An 18115-nucleotide genomic window follows, 5' to 3' on the forward strand; every position below is an offset into this window, starting at 1 on the left:
CACTGGTGCAGACACCGCCATTTCATTTATCACTTCACCACAGCATCAATCCATGTCACACCGAAGACAAATGTAAAATCGATCTAAGCTATGAATTTAAAAGAACAGAATCAAAATGGCGCAGGCGCTGAGAGGTTGAAATGTGTGATGGAAGTGGCACAGGGCGAGTGAAGGGCACCAACAGCGAAACCACTATGCAAATTCCCCGCCACTTTGTTTGACAAGCAACAACACTGCTTTGTGTACATGCAAAGCCTGGCAAGACACTGTGCACACAGGCCTGCTGTCAGAGCGGAGTCATGCTAGAGTGGTGACACCCAATGGGTGACCCCTGTCTGCAATGAGGCTACTGGGCGAGACTTCACACTTCATTCAGACAGACACACACACACACACACACACACACACACACACACACACACTGGCGAAAGCTATCACATGTAGCACACATCACATCTCAGGGGTCAAATGTGGCAGGACGTGAAGAGCGCCCTCTGATCCTCAGAAACTTGTAAATGTATCAGAAGTTGAATAATTTGATTTCTGGAGCCTTTATCTTCCCCGCTGAGGTGAAAAGTACTTGATTAGCACTTTGGATTTACTCAGCAGCTGGTCTGTTTGGCCATTGCTAAAGAGCTGGAGATAAAACGTGGCAAACCCCATTAACTATTACTCAGTATGGCTTCATGCTGCTTTTCCTCTTAGCTGTTCTGCGAGTGTTCTCACAGAACATCTGAGGACTGCATCAAAATCTCTCTTCCGACATACAGTCATAAAATATGCCACAGCGACAGGGGCCTTCTGCTGCACCTGGACACAGTGCTTTTGAATTTCTAAAAATTCTCAGTACTGTGTGAGGAATAGATAGATCTTACAAAACCCATCTTATTTTACATATTTAATATTCTGAGAGATATTACGGAAGCGGAGAAGTATATTCATTCCTGTTGGTGACAACACTGATGGAGCAACAACGCAACAATTGTCATTGTACCATATGTGCCAATACTGCAACCAACTGGGCACATCACATCAGAGATGTGAACAACATGCTACACCTTGAAGGAGCGAGTTGTCTGCATTAATGCACATGAACAAGACCTCCAGGGATCCACACCTGGATACGAGGAATCAGAACACATGCAGGGAACAGTCCAGCCGGTAAAAGCGCAACAAAGTGTGCAAATGTTGTGTTACCTGTTACTTTCTCGGAGCGGTTCACTGCCCTTCCGCCAAGAGATCACACCCCAAGGAGACATCTTGGGCTTGCACTCGATGAGCACATCTCCTCCCACCTTCACTAGCGTCTGGCTCCTCAGTTGATTGTGAGAGAAATCTGGGGCAACAGCTGAAACAAGAGCAGAATAGTAAAATCCAGTGTTTGTTAAAGCCTCACATCCCTTTCCCTCTGATTATTTCTCTGGTATTAAATTGCATTTATCAAATTTTCCATGTTGAAAAACATTAATACATTGCATGATTGCCATGGTCTATTCAAAGACACTAGATTACATTATTTATGATCTGAATAATTAGTAATCAGCAAGCTACATGGTAATGCCTGCAACTGATGTTGAGGAGCTGAAGAGATCAATGCAACTTATTATAATTCTCAGTTAGGCTGCAGGTGATTCTTTGCCACATTTTCACAGCAGAAGGAGAAACAGTTTATTCTTTAGTTTTTCAACAAGTGATTATTCCAACTTAGTAACTTTCTCTCACTAAGAACCACTTAAAAACAGGTGTCTGATACTGTCCCTGACGTTCTCTCTTTGAATGTCCCCTTTGAGTTTGACCAGTGCGCTCAACAGCAGTGTGATCGAGATGAGACGTGTTGGGGGTTGAACAGTGAATGAGAGCTGCTGCCAGCCCAGAGTGGAAAGTGACAGGCTTGATGGGGCAGATGGGTGAGGCTGGTGAACAGAGCAGCTCTGGCATACATCACTGTCAGCCGGACGCATTCATCTAATAATTAATGCTGTTCAATTAGTGGCCAATAACAGAGAGGCCGGAGGTCGGCCGCTGCTATTCAGCAGAGGAAGAAGACGGAGCAAACTTGACAACAAATACGGACAAATATGTGCTTGCGCACACATCTCCATGCCAACACTCATACTGTATGCACGCATGCGTGACACACACACACACACACACACACACACACACACACACACACTCACACCAGCCAGTGTCTTACCTATAACTCGGAGCTCTGCGTTGGAGTAGACCTCGCCATGCTTATTCCCAGCCACACACTGGTACATTCCCGTGTCGGACAGGGTCAGGCGACTGATTGACAACGCCCCATTGCCAACCTGTATGCGCTCCTATGGACATAGAGACACATGCCTTTAATATACCTTATTCCCAGCGCTCATCTACATAAAAACAGGCAGCCAGTGCAGCGGTGAATTATGGTCTGGAAGTGACAGACGTGGCAATAAATCTAGGTTTTCATCACTAATGGAGGGAAAGGCTTGGGTGGATGGAGGCAGGCTAGCAGAAAATGACCCTAATCAATCTGCATGTTTATGAGAGTGAAATAAAACCATGCCCTATTTATATCTCTGACTGCACCACAGGGCCTGTTTCCCCTTCAGCAGGAAGAGGGGATGGGGGGGGGGGTATCGTAACATCTGAGGTAGACTGCATTGTGAAAATTGCTTTTCTGATAGGTATGCCCTATACATACTAAGTGCTGTGTACATGGTCATGCTGTACCTCCTCTTCATCTGTTTGGGCTATCGTTTCTTGCCTGCCTGCCTGCGGGGGAAATCTTGCTCGTCACTGAGCCATCAAATTAAGATCTATTTAAGGACGGCCGGGCCTGATGAACTAAAAACTCAGTTGGATCAGTGCATTTAATCCTCAATATACATTTATCTCTCTGAACCTGGGTTCTCGCTCAGCTCCTTCACTATAGTATTAAATCCTTGAGCAGTTTTCATACATCTCTATGCAGCTGTGTCAGGTTCTGCCACCTCGTGCCCTTCATCTCCTGTGTTTTCCTCGGGCTCACCCATAATGTCATTAGAGCCCATTTCCATAGGGGTTGTCTCAGCAGCCTGAGCTCCAGTTGCGGGGGATTAAGGTAGTGTCACATGAAAAGAGAGACTGTCCTCAGTGAAAGATCACAAACTAATCCTGTGTTTGAGCAGGTTGTGCCTGAATTTCCATAACGCTTGGAAGCTCTGGATGTGTGGGGACGAACATCCCTGCTGGCAAGGGAGGCAAATGGTGGCGTATATCAGTCTGTGCGTGGAGAGCACTCCTGTTTACGGCTGCTATTAATTAAGCATGACGTTCCTCTCAAATCAGCAGTTTTTCATGCGGGGACCTGGGGGGACCATCTGTACGCCTTATGCTGAATGAAAATGATTGGCAATGTCATTTCCCAGCAACACGGGGTTGATTCGTTTGACATTAAAACTGCGAAAACATGTAAAACAATGAAGGAAATGACTTTAATGGTTTAGAAAAGTGAGTGTCTTGAATTCGACTGCTATCTACAGCTCTGTTCCACAGAATTACTGATGACTGTAAAACAGCTGTAAAATTTAAACAAGCTACATTTTATAACACAGCATCATAACAATATCAATCCACTGTTGTGGGTTTAAGAAAAAATGTGGAAATAATCTTTTTACTACTCCTCTTCAATTGCAAAGATGCAAAAGAAACAAAAACAACTAATAAATGAGATCAGCTTGATTTTAATCTCAAAAGTTTGATGTCATAAACAATGAAAGAAAAATCTCAACAACAAGTCATTATTGGTGCTCACTGGGGTAGAACTGTGGAAGAAATCTGCTAATTCTATTGACAGACTATTGATTAATTTACTGCACATGCATGAGTAAGAAAGAACTACAAGTACACATGAACTCAGCTCAGCTATGGCTTTGCAACAAGCAAGAACAAAAAGCTCAGCCTGTTTGCTCCACTTGAGCTGAATAACTTGGGGAGGGCAGGAAATACAAACCACCTCCTTTCTCCTTATCAGAATGTGGTGGATGTTGCTGCAAATACATCATTCATTCTTGAAATTCACTTCGCACTTTGACATTAGAGTCCTAATGGGAATAAGTGAACTCAGTTCAAGTGCACTACATAAGCCATCTGTATGGTGGTCCCCTACTCCTTTAGATGGACTAAATCCTGTTTCATGCTGGAGTTTCCCTTTAATTGCACAGTCACTTAATCCTGCAGCCATTGTCAATAAAGAAGAGAGAGAGAGGGAGAGAGAGAGAGAGGTCCTCAAGATGAAAATAGCCACAAGAAACAAAGCATTCCAATAAACCATCACTATTTTGACATTGGATGGTAATAAAAAGCAACACCATGAGTCTCATAATCTGTAAGTGCTGCCTGGGAAACAGTCGCACTGCAGCAGCATGTTTGCTGTCTGTCCAACAAAGAACACAATAACTGTAAAACCAGTTTGAAAGCTGCTGTCATTAGAGTGCAACACTAGAATCTATCTATCTATCTATCTATCTATCTATCTATCTATCTATCTATCTATCTATCTATCTATCTATCTATCTATCTATCTATCTATCTGTTGTATTTTATTCAACCGCTCAGAAAACAATCAGCCAATCAGAAGAGAGGCTCAGAGTCTCTCTTGAGAGAGATGTAAAACTTCACTGAGATGGTTTTTTGTTATTAAAAGCACAAAAATATCTTCTTATGGATATAAAAAATTTCAATATTAAAACAAATTAAGTGTAAAATATGGGACCTTTACATATCATGACAACCTAGAAATCCACTCTATTGCGTAGCCAGTATTTCCAACAACAGATATGTCCAATAATTTAGGCTTTGTGATTTATTTTTATTTTTATGGGTTGATTGCTCTACATCAGGTGCTCAAAGTTAGAAAAATTGTCAGCAGAAACAAGTTCCAGTGAACTACACAATCAGAAAGGTCTCAATTGATTCACTGTAATAAATAACAACAAATGGTGCATCCTCCCCCCACTGCTCCTTACATCATTGACCTTTCCTTCTTCCACTCATTAAGCCACTGTGGTTAATGGTGGCATTTCACACAATGTAACACCTTTGCTGATTAATCCACTCACCCAGGCAGTCTGAATATATCCATTTATTATGTCAAACGTTAAGTGGGGAAATCTGTGGCACAAAAGTCAACACAGCCATTGCAACCTTAAATCATAAAGTATGAATCCAGATGGCTGTGTGGGGTTTTTGAGGATTGTTTTAAAGCCCTAGTGCTTTCATTTGAATTTATTCAGTCGACAGTGAAATGAGAGAGAAGTGGGAGTAAGGTCCCATTATCAAAATGAGAAATGATACATACTACAATGCCTTAAGAAACTACCTGTTTTTTTAAACACTTAAAAACAGTTGGGTTGTTTTGTTTAGTGCCCAAAAATCACAAGAGTGTTACCACTATAAAAGGTTTGGATAAAAAACGCCAGCAGCTACACAGATTGTTGATTATTCTTCCCTGATAGCAAAGTCAGATCTGTTTGTTTTAATGAGACAGAGGCTTTGCTGTGCAGGGTCTTGTCTCTGCTAATATAATGACAGACTGGGTTCATTCTGACGACATGTATAACTTTCAAGTACTGATCGATAACCCCTGGTGTGTTTGTCGCCTTTTTTGCATAATGAAGCAAATTAACATAATGCCTGTTTATTTATCAGGTGGAAGCTGCGCCTGAGTGTCCAATCAATCTTTTCTAAACAACCTGAATAAAGCATCCAAAATAATAACCCAACATAACGAAGGAACAAAGCAGAACAGAAAGTTACATGTACAAGTAGGATGTCTGGAGTCATCATAATACCCATAATGGGAATTGAGAGGGAGATAAAACAAACATAGGACGCACTGTTTATATAGAGAATCTTAGTTTTTCCCTTTTGGTGGCAAAGGATTAATAACAGCACTCCGTGAGGAGAGATTTAACAGAAGATTACGGCAGCTCTTACATCACTGTGCTTCGCAGACTAGTGTGAAATACTTGGCCTGTTCACAGTTTAGTCTGTAAGCACTGCAAAGCACAGCAGACACAGTCTAATTCCTTTGAAATAAATGCCGTTGCACAGAATTGAATAACATAATGTACTGCAACACTGGAGGCACCGCGTTGTAATGAAGAAGACGATAATGTGTGGTAATTAGTCAGTAAAGCTCGAACAAGCAGCACAATAAAGCTTTGAAAATACAGGACATGGTTGCTCACATTCTTCATTCAGCAGCAGCAGCAGCAGCAGCGAGGATGCAAGAAAACATCTGTGCCAAAGCTGCTGTTGAACGTCTCACACTGGAAGCAGAACTTTATCTGCAGCTCAGAAGACGTGCTAGTGCGTGGCAGGTCTCACCTCAGCAGATTCCAGGTTCTCTCCATTTTTCATCCACCTGTAAGACGGCTTGGGCTTCCCCGTGGCTTTGCACTCCCACACCAGCGAGTCGTCGATGAGCTTCTGCACATCTTGGGGTTTCTCAATGAGTTGAGGAGGGGCTGGAAATATATATATATAAAAAAAAAATGTGAGAGTGAACTGGAAAGTTTTGATAGTGACAAAATAATTTGGCTGTGAGGAAATGATAAATTAGCAAGGGGCATAATTCTCACTGGGATCCAAAATATGTCAAGATTTTACAGCTTGAGTCTGACGAAGTCACTAAAATCTCTAGACAGAGTCGTCTCACTGTCCAGCTGTCACCATGTGCTCACTCTGGTTAAGATCTTGGAGCAACTCCAAGCACTTTACATACTTTTTAGCCCTGGATTGAGTTGAAATATTATTGTTGGAAGGTTTTGAATGAAAGAATGAATGAATGAACGAAAACTTTATTGCCGCTGGTGGAAATTTGCTCAGAGAGAATATAAAAAAGAACAACTACAGCAATCGTACATGACAGCACATAATAAAACATTAAATTTAGGCATGTGAAAACATCTTTAAAAAAGCATGATATGGGAGATTGATAAAGGACATCAATTGCCAGTTCAGTAAGTGCTGAAATTCAGATTCTGTTTGCAGCCTACGAGGAGAGACGACAGGGACTAGTCTATTTCCTCTGCATGTTTTTCAGGTAAAAAAAAATATTGTTATTCTCAAAAGAATGACTGCTACACAGTATTTCCCCCAAATGTTGCTTTAATTCAGCATCAGTCAAAGATAATATACTGTGAAGGACAGTACTCTTGGTGAATGGAGGTTTTATTTATCATCAAGTATCAGGTCTCTAGTTGATTTATTTATTTATTCATTTATTTGGATCCCCATTAGCCACCACCAAGGTAGCAACTACTCTTCCTGGGGTCCACTTAAGAAAACATTACATCATAATGCAAAAGAATAATAATGTAAATTCAAATCAGGTCAAAAGGCAACAAGAGTAAGGAACAACAGTAAAACTACTAATGACGATATCAACAATGGCAAGTGCTCAAGCTGCATCTAAACAGTCAGTAGAACATTTGATACAGCTCAAAAACAATGGTAGCACCACTAAAAACACTGTATATAGTGACTGAAATAAATAAATAGACTAATTAATTAATTAATAAATAAGATGAGTCAGATTCATTCACTAAAACAGCAAAATACAAACCGTTTCTGATAATGTTAGCTCAAGTTAAGTTATCCTTAATATGTTATTTGGTAGATTGAAATGAAAATAAAAACGGGAAATGACATTAAACCTAGCTGCTTTTATTAAAAGACCAGTCAGATGATTTAGGAGTGACAGTAGCTTCCAGTCCTCTGTGCTGAGTTTCAGTGACAGTGACTCTGAATCCCACCTTTACTGCACATTTAGTTGCTTTCATGGCGTCTTTCAGTTCTCCCCGTGAGCTTTTAATAGAACAAAGATGATGAAAACCAGATCCATATACATTATGGTGGCTACTGGTGCTATAAAATCTCTCCCTTCAATACCATCCAAGTAAATGATGGTGGAGTTATACAGGAGGAGAATTGATTCTTGCTGCGTCATGCAAGTAACTCAAGGCTGGTTAATGATTAAGCCAAAAAAAGTGGTACATAAAACTAGATCAGGGAAGCTCTCTCGGTGTAACGCTCTGTACATTTTGGATGATGTGTAGGTCAAGCTGCTATCATCCTATATCACACAAGGCCAGTGGCAGGACAAGAGTAATGGTTGACCGCACTTTTCCATTCCACAGTCCTCACCTAATGCCACTCTCAAGGACTGACCTTTGCGGAGGTCTTTCAGTAACAGCACACATCCTGCTCTAATTGGCTTCTGCTATACAGTATTTTGCCTTTGAGTATAAAGCAGGACAACACGGCAAAAAATTCAAAAACTGCAAATACATCCCCACACTGTCTCTGTGCTTTACAGCTTGGGCGATGTGTGAGCCAGAGTGTGTGCATATGTGGGCGTTCAGAAACACAGAGAGAAGATTGAAAGAGGTCTAGAAGACTGACTGAAAAAAAGGAACGGGGTATCTGTGTGGTCTTGTGTATTTATGCCCAGGTCCTGCATAGTGGATCATGTGTTGGACTAAAGGTCTCTAAAATTGCTTTGGTAGCCAAGGCTGCTGCACAAGGTTGGCTGAGGCTATGCTGTTGCTATCTGTGCAAACGGTAAAAAGGGTTCCAATTTCCTTTGACTGAAAGCTTCTCCATCTGTGTGAAGCAACATCCACACTGTCTTTACTCTACACAATAAAAGCATTTTTTAATCAGTGCAAGCTTTGTAATGCACGGCTACGCTTGACTTTTGTGGTATTTGTCTTTATGTGCACCGTCTGGATGAGGACTCCACTAGGAAAGATGGCAGAAATTTACTCTATAACACTCTACCGTCGCCAGTCATTTAGCATCAAGTCCATTCATGCTTCTGCAATCCTCCATCAAAGCCCTGCTGAGCTGCCCCACCCACTGCACCTTTCAAGACTGCATTGTTGTTGTTTTTTTCCCCCCTTTACTGTCAGGGTCCCTCACTCTATCCCTCACCCACGCTGAGCGTATTGACTCTCAGTCACCGCTCACCAAATGGAAGCAGGCAGCCCATCTCTGCCTGCACCGGGCTGGGCACACACACAATCAGGCCAAACGTCAAGTGGCTCTAGCAGAGTAAAGATGGGAATTTGCCTTATCAGTGAAATCACTATAAGATAATGCAGCGGTAAGTCTGCAGAAACACAAATGTGACTACAACAGGGAAACTAACCTGTCACAGCTCTGCTTTTACTCTCCCTCTGAGTAATATCAACATCAACAAGCAGACAAAGGGCCATTTCTTTTCAGAGCTTTTCTTCCAGAGATGGAAATTTAACAAAACCACTTGTCTTTGGTTAGGAGTTCGTTGAAAACTGCCTCCAGTGCAGAGATTTATGACAAACGGGGAAGAACTTCTTTTGCATTAAGATATAATGACTGTAATTTCACCCCAGCTTAAAATCACAAATGAGATTCTAAGGCAGTACAGATAATAAATTCTCATTTCAGTTAATACTTTTACTATCCTATGAATAAGCACATCGGGACAGGATGAAGATGGAGAAATCTAAAATTTAAAAAACACGATTGTAAATATGAAATGCAGCTCCATCATATCCAGTCAACAGAAACTTGAAACACATTATGGTTTCAGTATAAGAGGGAGGAAAAAAGCTGCATTTTTGTATCTTGGTACATTAACATTGACATGAAAGGTGTGAAAATGTTTTAACAATGACCACAGTGCCACCATGAACTAACACCTTCAGCTCTTCCTGTCTAACACGAAGCCCGGCTCTCTGTCCACTGTGCACCAAGTGTTGCTTGGCTGTACAAGAGATACCCTTATCGATCCGCCCATTGGCTTACGGTGCTGACGAATGTCTCAAAGGCTTAATTCACAGGGAGTTCAAAATAAGATTACTGATTTTTATCACTTGTCTGCAGGCAGCAGGACGGAACGAGAGAGAGAGACAGACAGAGAGACTGACAAAACATATCAAAAACCAGAGGCGACCAGCAGCTCAGAAGGACTAATCAAGCCTCGGTAGATCCCAGCATGCTCCTGGGCTGGTGTGGTGACTGAGGCTAAAAGCTCAAGCGGGCTGTTGTAAATAATGACAAATTGTTTAATACCCCAAATGAGTTATTTCTGACAGCTGACACAACGTGATTTGAAGGGGAGAAAATCAGAAGGAGGCAAAGAGAGCTGGTCCTCGAGCTGCGAGGAAAACCACGGGTTGTTCAACACATCAATTAGAGCCTGGCAAACCTCAACAGCTCTAAATATTATTAAAATATAAATGGAATGAGATTAATTTATCCAACAAACTCATGTCAATATCATTAATGTATATCATAGTATAGGGTGTAGGTTTGGTCTCAACACTGGCAGGGACACAAAATCCCATCACCCCTTCAAAACAAAAAAGACTTTTTAATGCTGTCAACCAAATAATTTATTGGCATGTAAAATCTGTATTTACATTTAAAAAACTATACACAGTAACAGATCAAAGACGGAAAGACAAGTAACTTTAGGAAATTACTTGTTTATGGAAAATAAATAAAGAAAAACAATATTTTTGCATCCAATATCAACAGTTTTATATTCCGTAGTCCCACCAGTGTTGCAGTTCCCCCTCTCCCCTTGATTTCACATTTGATTTTCACAAACTGGCTCCACCTCCACCTGCTACAACAGTAAAATGCTGCTAATCCACTGATGTATCAGTATCAATAATCTAATAATGTAAGACTGGAGACATGAGGTAGCTATTGCAGGTTTTCATTTTAAATCACTGTTGGCTGGTTAGTTTACTACCGATTACCTACACTCTGGGTGGTGAAAAAGCTTCCATTGACTCTTTTTTAGCAGCATGATACAAAGTAGAAAACGTGTTGGCATGGACACATCCACCCTCTGAGCCAATCAAATATTAACATGCCTAAATTGGTCATTGTGAAAAACATTGGAAATATCACTTCACTCCAAACATAGTCTGAAAAAGTTCACTCAAATATTAGCAGAAGTCTGCTCCCCTGGGACAGACTTACAGGATTCATTTTAATCAGCCTCAGTGTGAAAAGTTATGAAATTAAGAATCTTATGCTCCACTAATTCTGACTAATTCTACATTTGGCTTCAGATACTTGGTACAGCAAAGTGTTTACCTAAAAACTTAAAATCATTAATTTTGTTTTTTGAGGTGTTCCTGGAGCTGTTCCATTGTCATCTTTAATTAGTTTTAATTTTCAACTTTCAATTTTCTTTTGTGTATTTCACTGTGGGGGAAATAATATACACACTGACAACACTCCCAGAAACCATGGTTTGAGACACTATTGTTCTCACTAAAAGACACATATACTGTAAATCTTATTTGTATATTTTGTTATATTGCCCTGTTTCTATTATATTTTGTCTTTATACCTTTTTACATCTTCTCTACAGCACTTTGTCTTGTTGTTTAGAGATGCTTTTCCCTGCAAAATATATTTACTGGACTATTTCCATTGTAATGCTCCTGTATCCAAATCCTATTTTTTCTCTATACAAATAAACAATGGACAATATTGACTTGTTCAGGTTTCTTGTCTTATTAGAGCAGAAAACAGGTGAACATAGAGGAAAAACAGCACAGCTACTATAATATGGGCAAAAGAACGCTGGACCAACTTGGGTAATAGCTTACTATTGAATTGAGCTTCTATAAACAGGGGTGTCTATAGGAACAATGAAATCACATAACATTTTATTTGAAAGATTAATCACAATAATGCATTTTAGAATTTATAATTGTGGGATTTGCAAAAATATCAGACTTCCATATTTTAATGCTGTTTACTGAAACTCTGATAATCTGCCACATTACACATGAATATAATGTAAATGTCAAACACAAATATAACGTGTTTACCAGCGTTGGTTGTTTCACTGCAAAATGTCACATATTTAGCTGTAGTTGTAGGATTTTTATCCTGCTAAACTAAAATATCTTAAATATCATAGTAAAATAAACAGATAGCTTCTAAAATGCCCTTTCAAGAGGAAACCCCCCTGCTGTCCTTTAAACATGTATTTAAATCTGCACTAGCCATCATTCCATGGGAGCAGATAATCGCCTCTCTGATTGTGGAGCTTTAACTTTGGACTGAAGGAGGCTTCACACCCCAGTCAGTGGTTATCAGGACTTCTAGTATCTGAACCCAGTGGGTGTTACTACAATCACGGGACTATCAGCAACAATGAGTCAATCTACTAACCCCCTTCCTGTCGATCCAGATGCTGCGGTGCAGATTATGTCCCTGACATATGTGCCACTGGTCTATGTATAGTACATTTAACGGCTTTGATCTCCAGTCAAGTTGGATGTCAATCATGATGCCATCTGGTGGAACCCAATACAAGGCTCACCAACAAGGTCGTATCCAAGGGCTCAGCCTCATCCGCATCACTCCTTTAATCTGGATCAAAATATTAGAGGCATCATGGCTGACAGCCTTTAATCATTTTGATGTGCTGTTAAAACGAACCTCCCTCCTCATGTATGCCACATGAGCCACTGGCAGCTTTAGAGCACTGGTTGTATCTGCTTTTGCTGCCTCTCAGTCTGAGCAGCTCTGACAGATGTGGTGTACGCTGGTCAAATATTCATGCACAACAGGATCACCTACCATAGAAAGAGAGCTTTCCTTTGACTGTGTTCATTCCCCTGGAGTTCTCGGCCACACACTCGTACGTGCCGGCGTCCTCCTGCTGGAAATATGGGATTTCCAGGACACCGCTGGCTTTCCTCATGTCCACTTTCCTGGGGAAGGGTACGCCGTCCACTCTCCTCCAGGTTATAAAGGGCACTGGGCTGTGAGAACAGAGAAGTTTAACCTTCCGAAAGAAATAGCTTTCAAATTTTTGTGAATGACTTATTGCTATAGTTATCTGTGATTCCTATTAGGGCTGAACATTTCATCAATATTGAAATGACAATACGGCCAAATGCGATATCCAAATCACCGGAGCTGCAATTTTTAAAATAAAGGAAAAATGTGTCACAACAACATAACATAAAGGAAGCATTGTGGTGCTACAAAAATGCAAAAATTAACACTATGTGATTTATTTATTTATTCATTTTTTTGCATATTATTTGCCTCTAATTCTTTTCTATTTTTCAAAAGTGACAAACAGGTTTGTGCAGAAAATCTTGAGGTATCAAGTGATTGTTCTATTGATCATTGTTTGAAACAAGACTCCCAAAAGGTAACTTTCAATATGTTTACTAGACTGAATTTCTTCATTCCTAACTTAGTGCTGAATTTTAACTGCAACATTTCTGAATGGTCAAACTTGACAAGCCCAATTATTAGCAGACTGTCCTTTAGACAAGCATGAAATCACTTGTCCATCATTTATAAAATAACAAGTAATGTTACAGCTCATGGCCCAAAAAGTATTCAAATTTCATGTCTCAAATTTCGCTAAATTTACAAGATTATTGGCCACTGTGGTCATATTAACCTTAAATAGTCTTGTTGAGACTTAGAACATTTATTTTTTACCCCATAAATATATCAGTTCCATGGCTATTCCATGGGATCGACAGTATAGTATATACAGAATAAACATCAGATACTGTATATCAAATATAAAACTAAGCCAGCTGTATAAACTGTACATTGACATGTATGCATACATGCACTGTACATGATCTGCCTCTGGAGAGTGCACTATTTGCATCCCTGTTTACAGTAGGTTTGATCAGTATACAGACATCATAAATGTGTGTAACTATACTGAGAGCCACTAGCCTGGCTTGAAACACATGGGGATTGCAGCAAAGTTGAGAAAAACACATGAAAAAAAAATGTATCCCAGTGTTTTTCTAGTAACATTTTTCCTTTTATATGCTATTTGGTGTGTTAAGCTTGACTGAGAGCTGGCTTACTTTCCCAGGGCGAAGCATTCCAGCTTTACAGTGGATCCTTTGGCAACATGAACAACCTCTGGAAACTGAACTTCAATCTTTGGCTCATATTCACCCATCACACCTGAAAGAGAAATGCAAATGAGAAAAAGAAAAAAAAAAAAGTTCTATTTCTGATTCAAGTTAAACAACTCAGACAAAAAAAAAAACTAAATAAAAAAACACAAATTGTGGCTTCTGCTGTTGCTACAAAAACTACTGAAAACCTTTTTCAAGTGCAGCCGTCTTTTCACTATAAGCTGAAATGTTTTTCAACCTCCACCGCTGTGCGATCTGAGCAGCAGAATCACGCTCCGCTCTCAGCGCTGTCACAGAACGCTCACCCATTGAAAATAATGAGAAAAAGAAGCCAAAACACAGCTCTCCAGTGGACATGCAACACACTGATGTTGAATGGAAAAAAAACAACTTTGAGAATTCATACATGGTTTGAGCTTTTACATCCAGATGAGTTTCATCTTGTTGTAGTGCTAACAGCTGTGAACCAGAAAATGGGCCCATAAAATCCCCCTGGGTACTGCCACTGTGTCTACAAAGCCTCCCATTCACTGTTGGTGAAGCAGCTCTGGTGGATTATAATATTGCTGCTGTGCATGCTAAAATTCTCAGGATAAAGGAGAAGACGGGAATGTGGGCTCTCTGTTTTTTCTAGCTTCGGGAGTGACTTATTCATAAATCAAGACTGGGCTGTCTAACGTCACTGGAAAGGCACACGTGTAGGCTACTGTATTCTTCTCCTTAAATGACACTAAGGTAAACCACATCAACTAATTTGTAATTGTGTACGCTTTAATTTCACCAAACTGTGCCAGCTCTCAGCCTTGGGTGCACAATATGGTATTTTAATCCACTCTCATCCGCCAGTGTGACAAAACCCCCCCCCCCCCCCCCCCCCCCTTTTGCTGTAATTCAGGGCTGTGTTGAACAAATAGCTCTGGAGATGGAGGAAACAGACCAATTTCATCTCGTTGATTTGGTGAGGCATGTGTTATCAGGATGGTTCCCTGAGTGACTGTGAAAGCTAATTCAGATCCTTATCACAACTGTCTCATACTGGAATGTAAGCACAGCACTATCACACATGTGAGAGTAGACAGGTGGAAGTGGACGGGTAATTGTCTCATACCATAACCTTTTGTAGGGGACACCTGTTTAATGTGCCTGCCTACCCCCTGTCTACTTGAGCCCCCATGACTGTGAGGTGGGGCTTTTGTTGTCTGTGCTTGGTGAAATAAAGGTGTGGTGAGGAAAGGAAGGAAGGAAGGAAGTAGGGAAGAAAAAAAGCAAAAAAAAAAATCACACCAGATATTCACGGTCTCTGAGAATTTATTTTCAGAGGACACACCCCTATTGTTAGTTTAAGTACTATACATTATTATTACTGTTAATAGCTAAAAGCACGTAGACAACTCAATTGGCTGTTTTTTCTTTAAACAGTATGTGCTATCTCCAGAACATTTACTGTATTATGTGACATAGGCTATGATTTGAAGTATGTCAGGTAATTCCCCTGAAAATCACTTTTTCCTCTCTTTTTATTCTGTTACTGAATTTATACGCGAGGCCCTATATAACTACATCACAGCTACAATTATATTTAAGAGTGTGGGAAAGCTGTTACTGTAGCACAATGTTATGCACTTTTTTAAATGCTTCCTGTCCTAACACTTGATTCTCCATGTATACGTGTAAAATTAATAATAGTATTGCCACTACTAATATTAATACAAACACTTTATTTTAACATTCCCTGTTATTATTTACAAGTAGTTCAACAATTAACAACTTACTATAATGTGTATCAATTTGTAAACAAAACAATAAATAAGTACTTATTTAAATATAATATTGCATAGTTGTAATTAGATACTGTTTTTGGGGGGCAATTTCTCAAATTTGTCAAATGAAATATGATCCCCCTACAGCTTATCTCAGTCACAATTCCTTAATAACCACATTTGAGGAAGTCTTGAAAAAAATATATATTATAGGTGTATTTATGTTAATGTGAAAGAGGAGAACACTGGCTAATGCATCTATATGTTGGTACAGTATCTGCCTTGGGAATCCAGAATCACCCAGACTACAGTTGTGAGTGATATGAAGAAATGTGTGAGGAATTTATGACTGTATTATAACACAATAAGAGCTGTTTCGTAGGGGGAGTTATAGTTGTTGACAAAAATGTTTGAATCTACTACATTATTATGAGTTAAACACTTAGTAAGTGTTTATAAACTGCTTATAAAGGCTAAATGTGGAGTTAAAATAAAGCATCACCACTTAAACTAATATTAATTTAGTTTAAGAAAGCTGTTTGATAAGAGATGTATCTTATTATATCAGATCAGCTATAATTAATGTTAAAAACCTACATAAACTACATTATAAATTACATTTAGCTTCATATTTCTTCTGCTGCATTACATTAGAAACGGTAAGGACCTTGCTTCTGGGACAGAACCCTACAATTAGATTACTTGCTGACAATGACCTTTCCTGTGGAGTGCCTTGATAAGGCTAGCCTAAAGCATCAGATCCACATGTTAAAGGACATGCTGAAATTAGCGAACAATGAGATAATTAACCTTTGAATTTCATTTGTATTCCTTAAAACGACTTGTCCTATTTTCAGATACCAAAGAAACAAGTTTGGCTTGTTCTTTGACCAGGACTGGTACTAATTTTCAGCACTGCCGTATTAAATCATCCCAGGAGATCTCAGCACAGAATGGATGAGCTGCATTTTTAGTACTAATGAAATCATGACGAAAAACAGGAGAAAAACAACATCCAAACACGAAAGTCGTAGGAGGACAATTTTGTTTGCACAAAAACTCTATAAGAGTAGAGATGCACCACAAATCTTCCTGTAACAGAGGTCTAATGGAGAAGTGTCTGTGTGCAAATACAAATTCTGCAAAAACATGGATTTGATTAGGCCAATTCAGTACAATTAAGAGGAAACATTTGCATGCAAAGAAACGGCCCAATGAAAGCATACTCTAATTAGTAGATTAATTTATGATGATTACCAGTACGATATGCAGCTCAGTTATCCTGAACCAACCTCTTAGCTAACTAGCCACCAGTCTTCCGTGCTCTGGTTGATAATGTTTACATGTTTTAAGTGCAGCTGGTCTGTTCAAAAGCAGGGCTCACCATCACTGCGGAGCACCAGTGGAGCAGGTGGACCCTGGACTCGGGTCTTTGTGACGGTGTTGGTCACCACACAGGTGTAGTTGCCAACATCTGAGGGCTCCACTTTGGCGATGTACAGATTCCCTGTCTCCTGTGAGATGAAGCGACGAGTGTCTTGCTTCACAAATGTCGGGTATTCGTTAAAGATCCAGGAAAATATCAGATCTGTCAATGAAGAGGAGAAAGAGAGTTTTTTTATTGTGATGAAACAAAAACTGTTTTATGTTTTCTTTGTTTCGTTTTTTTTTTTTTTTTCGGTCACTGAACAAAGTAGAGGGAACTGAGATATTTTGGTTGTGTGGTGTGTGAAAAGTTTTAGACCTCCTGAGGCTGGTGAAAATGGTGACAAAGCTGTATCATGCTAAGGTGAAAATTGATGATAGGGTCTGTGAGAGGTTGATGACCATTTTTCATGTGCTGAGTTCTGCATACACACTTAGAGATTTCAGAGACACCAGGGCATGGGCTGTCATGACTAATCAAAGTTCCCCAGACAGCCAACCAGTCAGCCAACCAGTCAGACCACAACAACAAAGACCATTGGTAACAGTTCACAATAAGGTACATAAAATCTTAAATAGTTTATCAACCCATAAGGAACCAATAATGGGTTGCTAATTGGTGAGTTGCTAATTAATGAATAACAAGTACTTCCTAAATAGTTCTGGCTCGAGGATACTTGTTTTTGTGTCCCCTCAGATAACATTATGACAACATGACAACCACCTGACATAGAACCAGCATTCATAATAAATAACTAAAATAACCAATGAGTATATGAGATCATAGTTGCATGAATAATTACATATATCATTGTCATTTCATTAGCTAACGCAGCCATTACATACTGGCCAGCTAACAGACAAATGAAATAGCATTTTATTATGGCGACTGCCAAGCTAAAGCTCGCTAAGTCCATCACTCACAGACAATATAACACTCTCAGTTTTTCTCCAGACTTCAGGAACAACAGC

General features: G+C 39.8%; 1 protein-coding gene across 2 annotated transcripts in view; it reads right to left on the reverse strand.

Annotated features, from left to right (window-relative positions):
• The window catches only part of cntn4 (contactin 4), a 155354-nt gene that overhangs the window by 37633 nt on the left and 99606 nt on the right, over positions 1 to 18115 (reverse strand). For both annotated transcript variants that reach the window (XM_071493217.1, XM_071493216.1), the window contains exons 6-11: positions 17103 to 17306; positions 13902 to 14004; positions 12634 to 12818; positions 6361 to 6500; positions 2198 to 2327; positions 1198 to 1348 (exon numbers count right to left, since the gene is read on the reverse strand). In XM_071493217.1, the coding sequence (XP_071349318.1) occupies positions 1198 to 1348; positions 2198 to 2327; positions 6361 to 6500; positions 12634 to 12818; positions 13902 to 14004; positions 17103 to 17306 (913 nt within the window). The remainder of the gene's footprint in view (positions 1 to 1197; positions 1349 to 2197; positions 2328 to 6360; positions 6501 to 12633; positions 12819 to 13901; positions 14005 to 17102; positions 17307 to 18115) is intronic.

Source organism: Trachinotus anak, unplaced genomic scaffold (genome assembly GCF_046630095.1).
Source record: "Trachinotus anak isolate AG129_WGS33_773 ecotype Australia unplaced genomic scaffold, CSIRO_AGI_Tana_v1 ptg000013l, whole genome shotgun sequence".
NCBI lineage: Eukaryota > Metazoa > Chordata > Actinopteri > Carangiformes > Carangidae > Trachinotus > Trachinotus anak.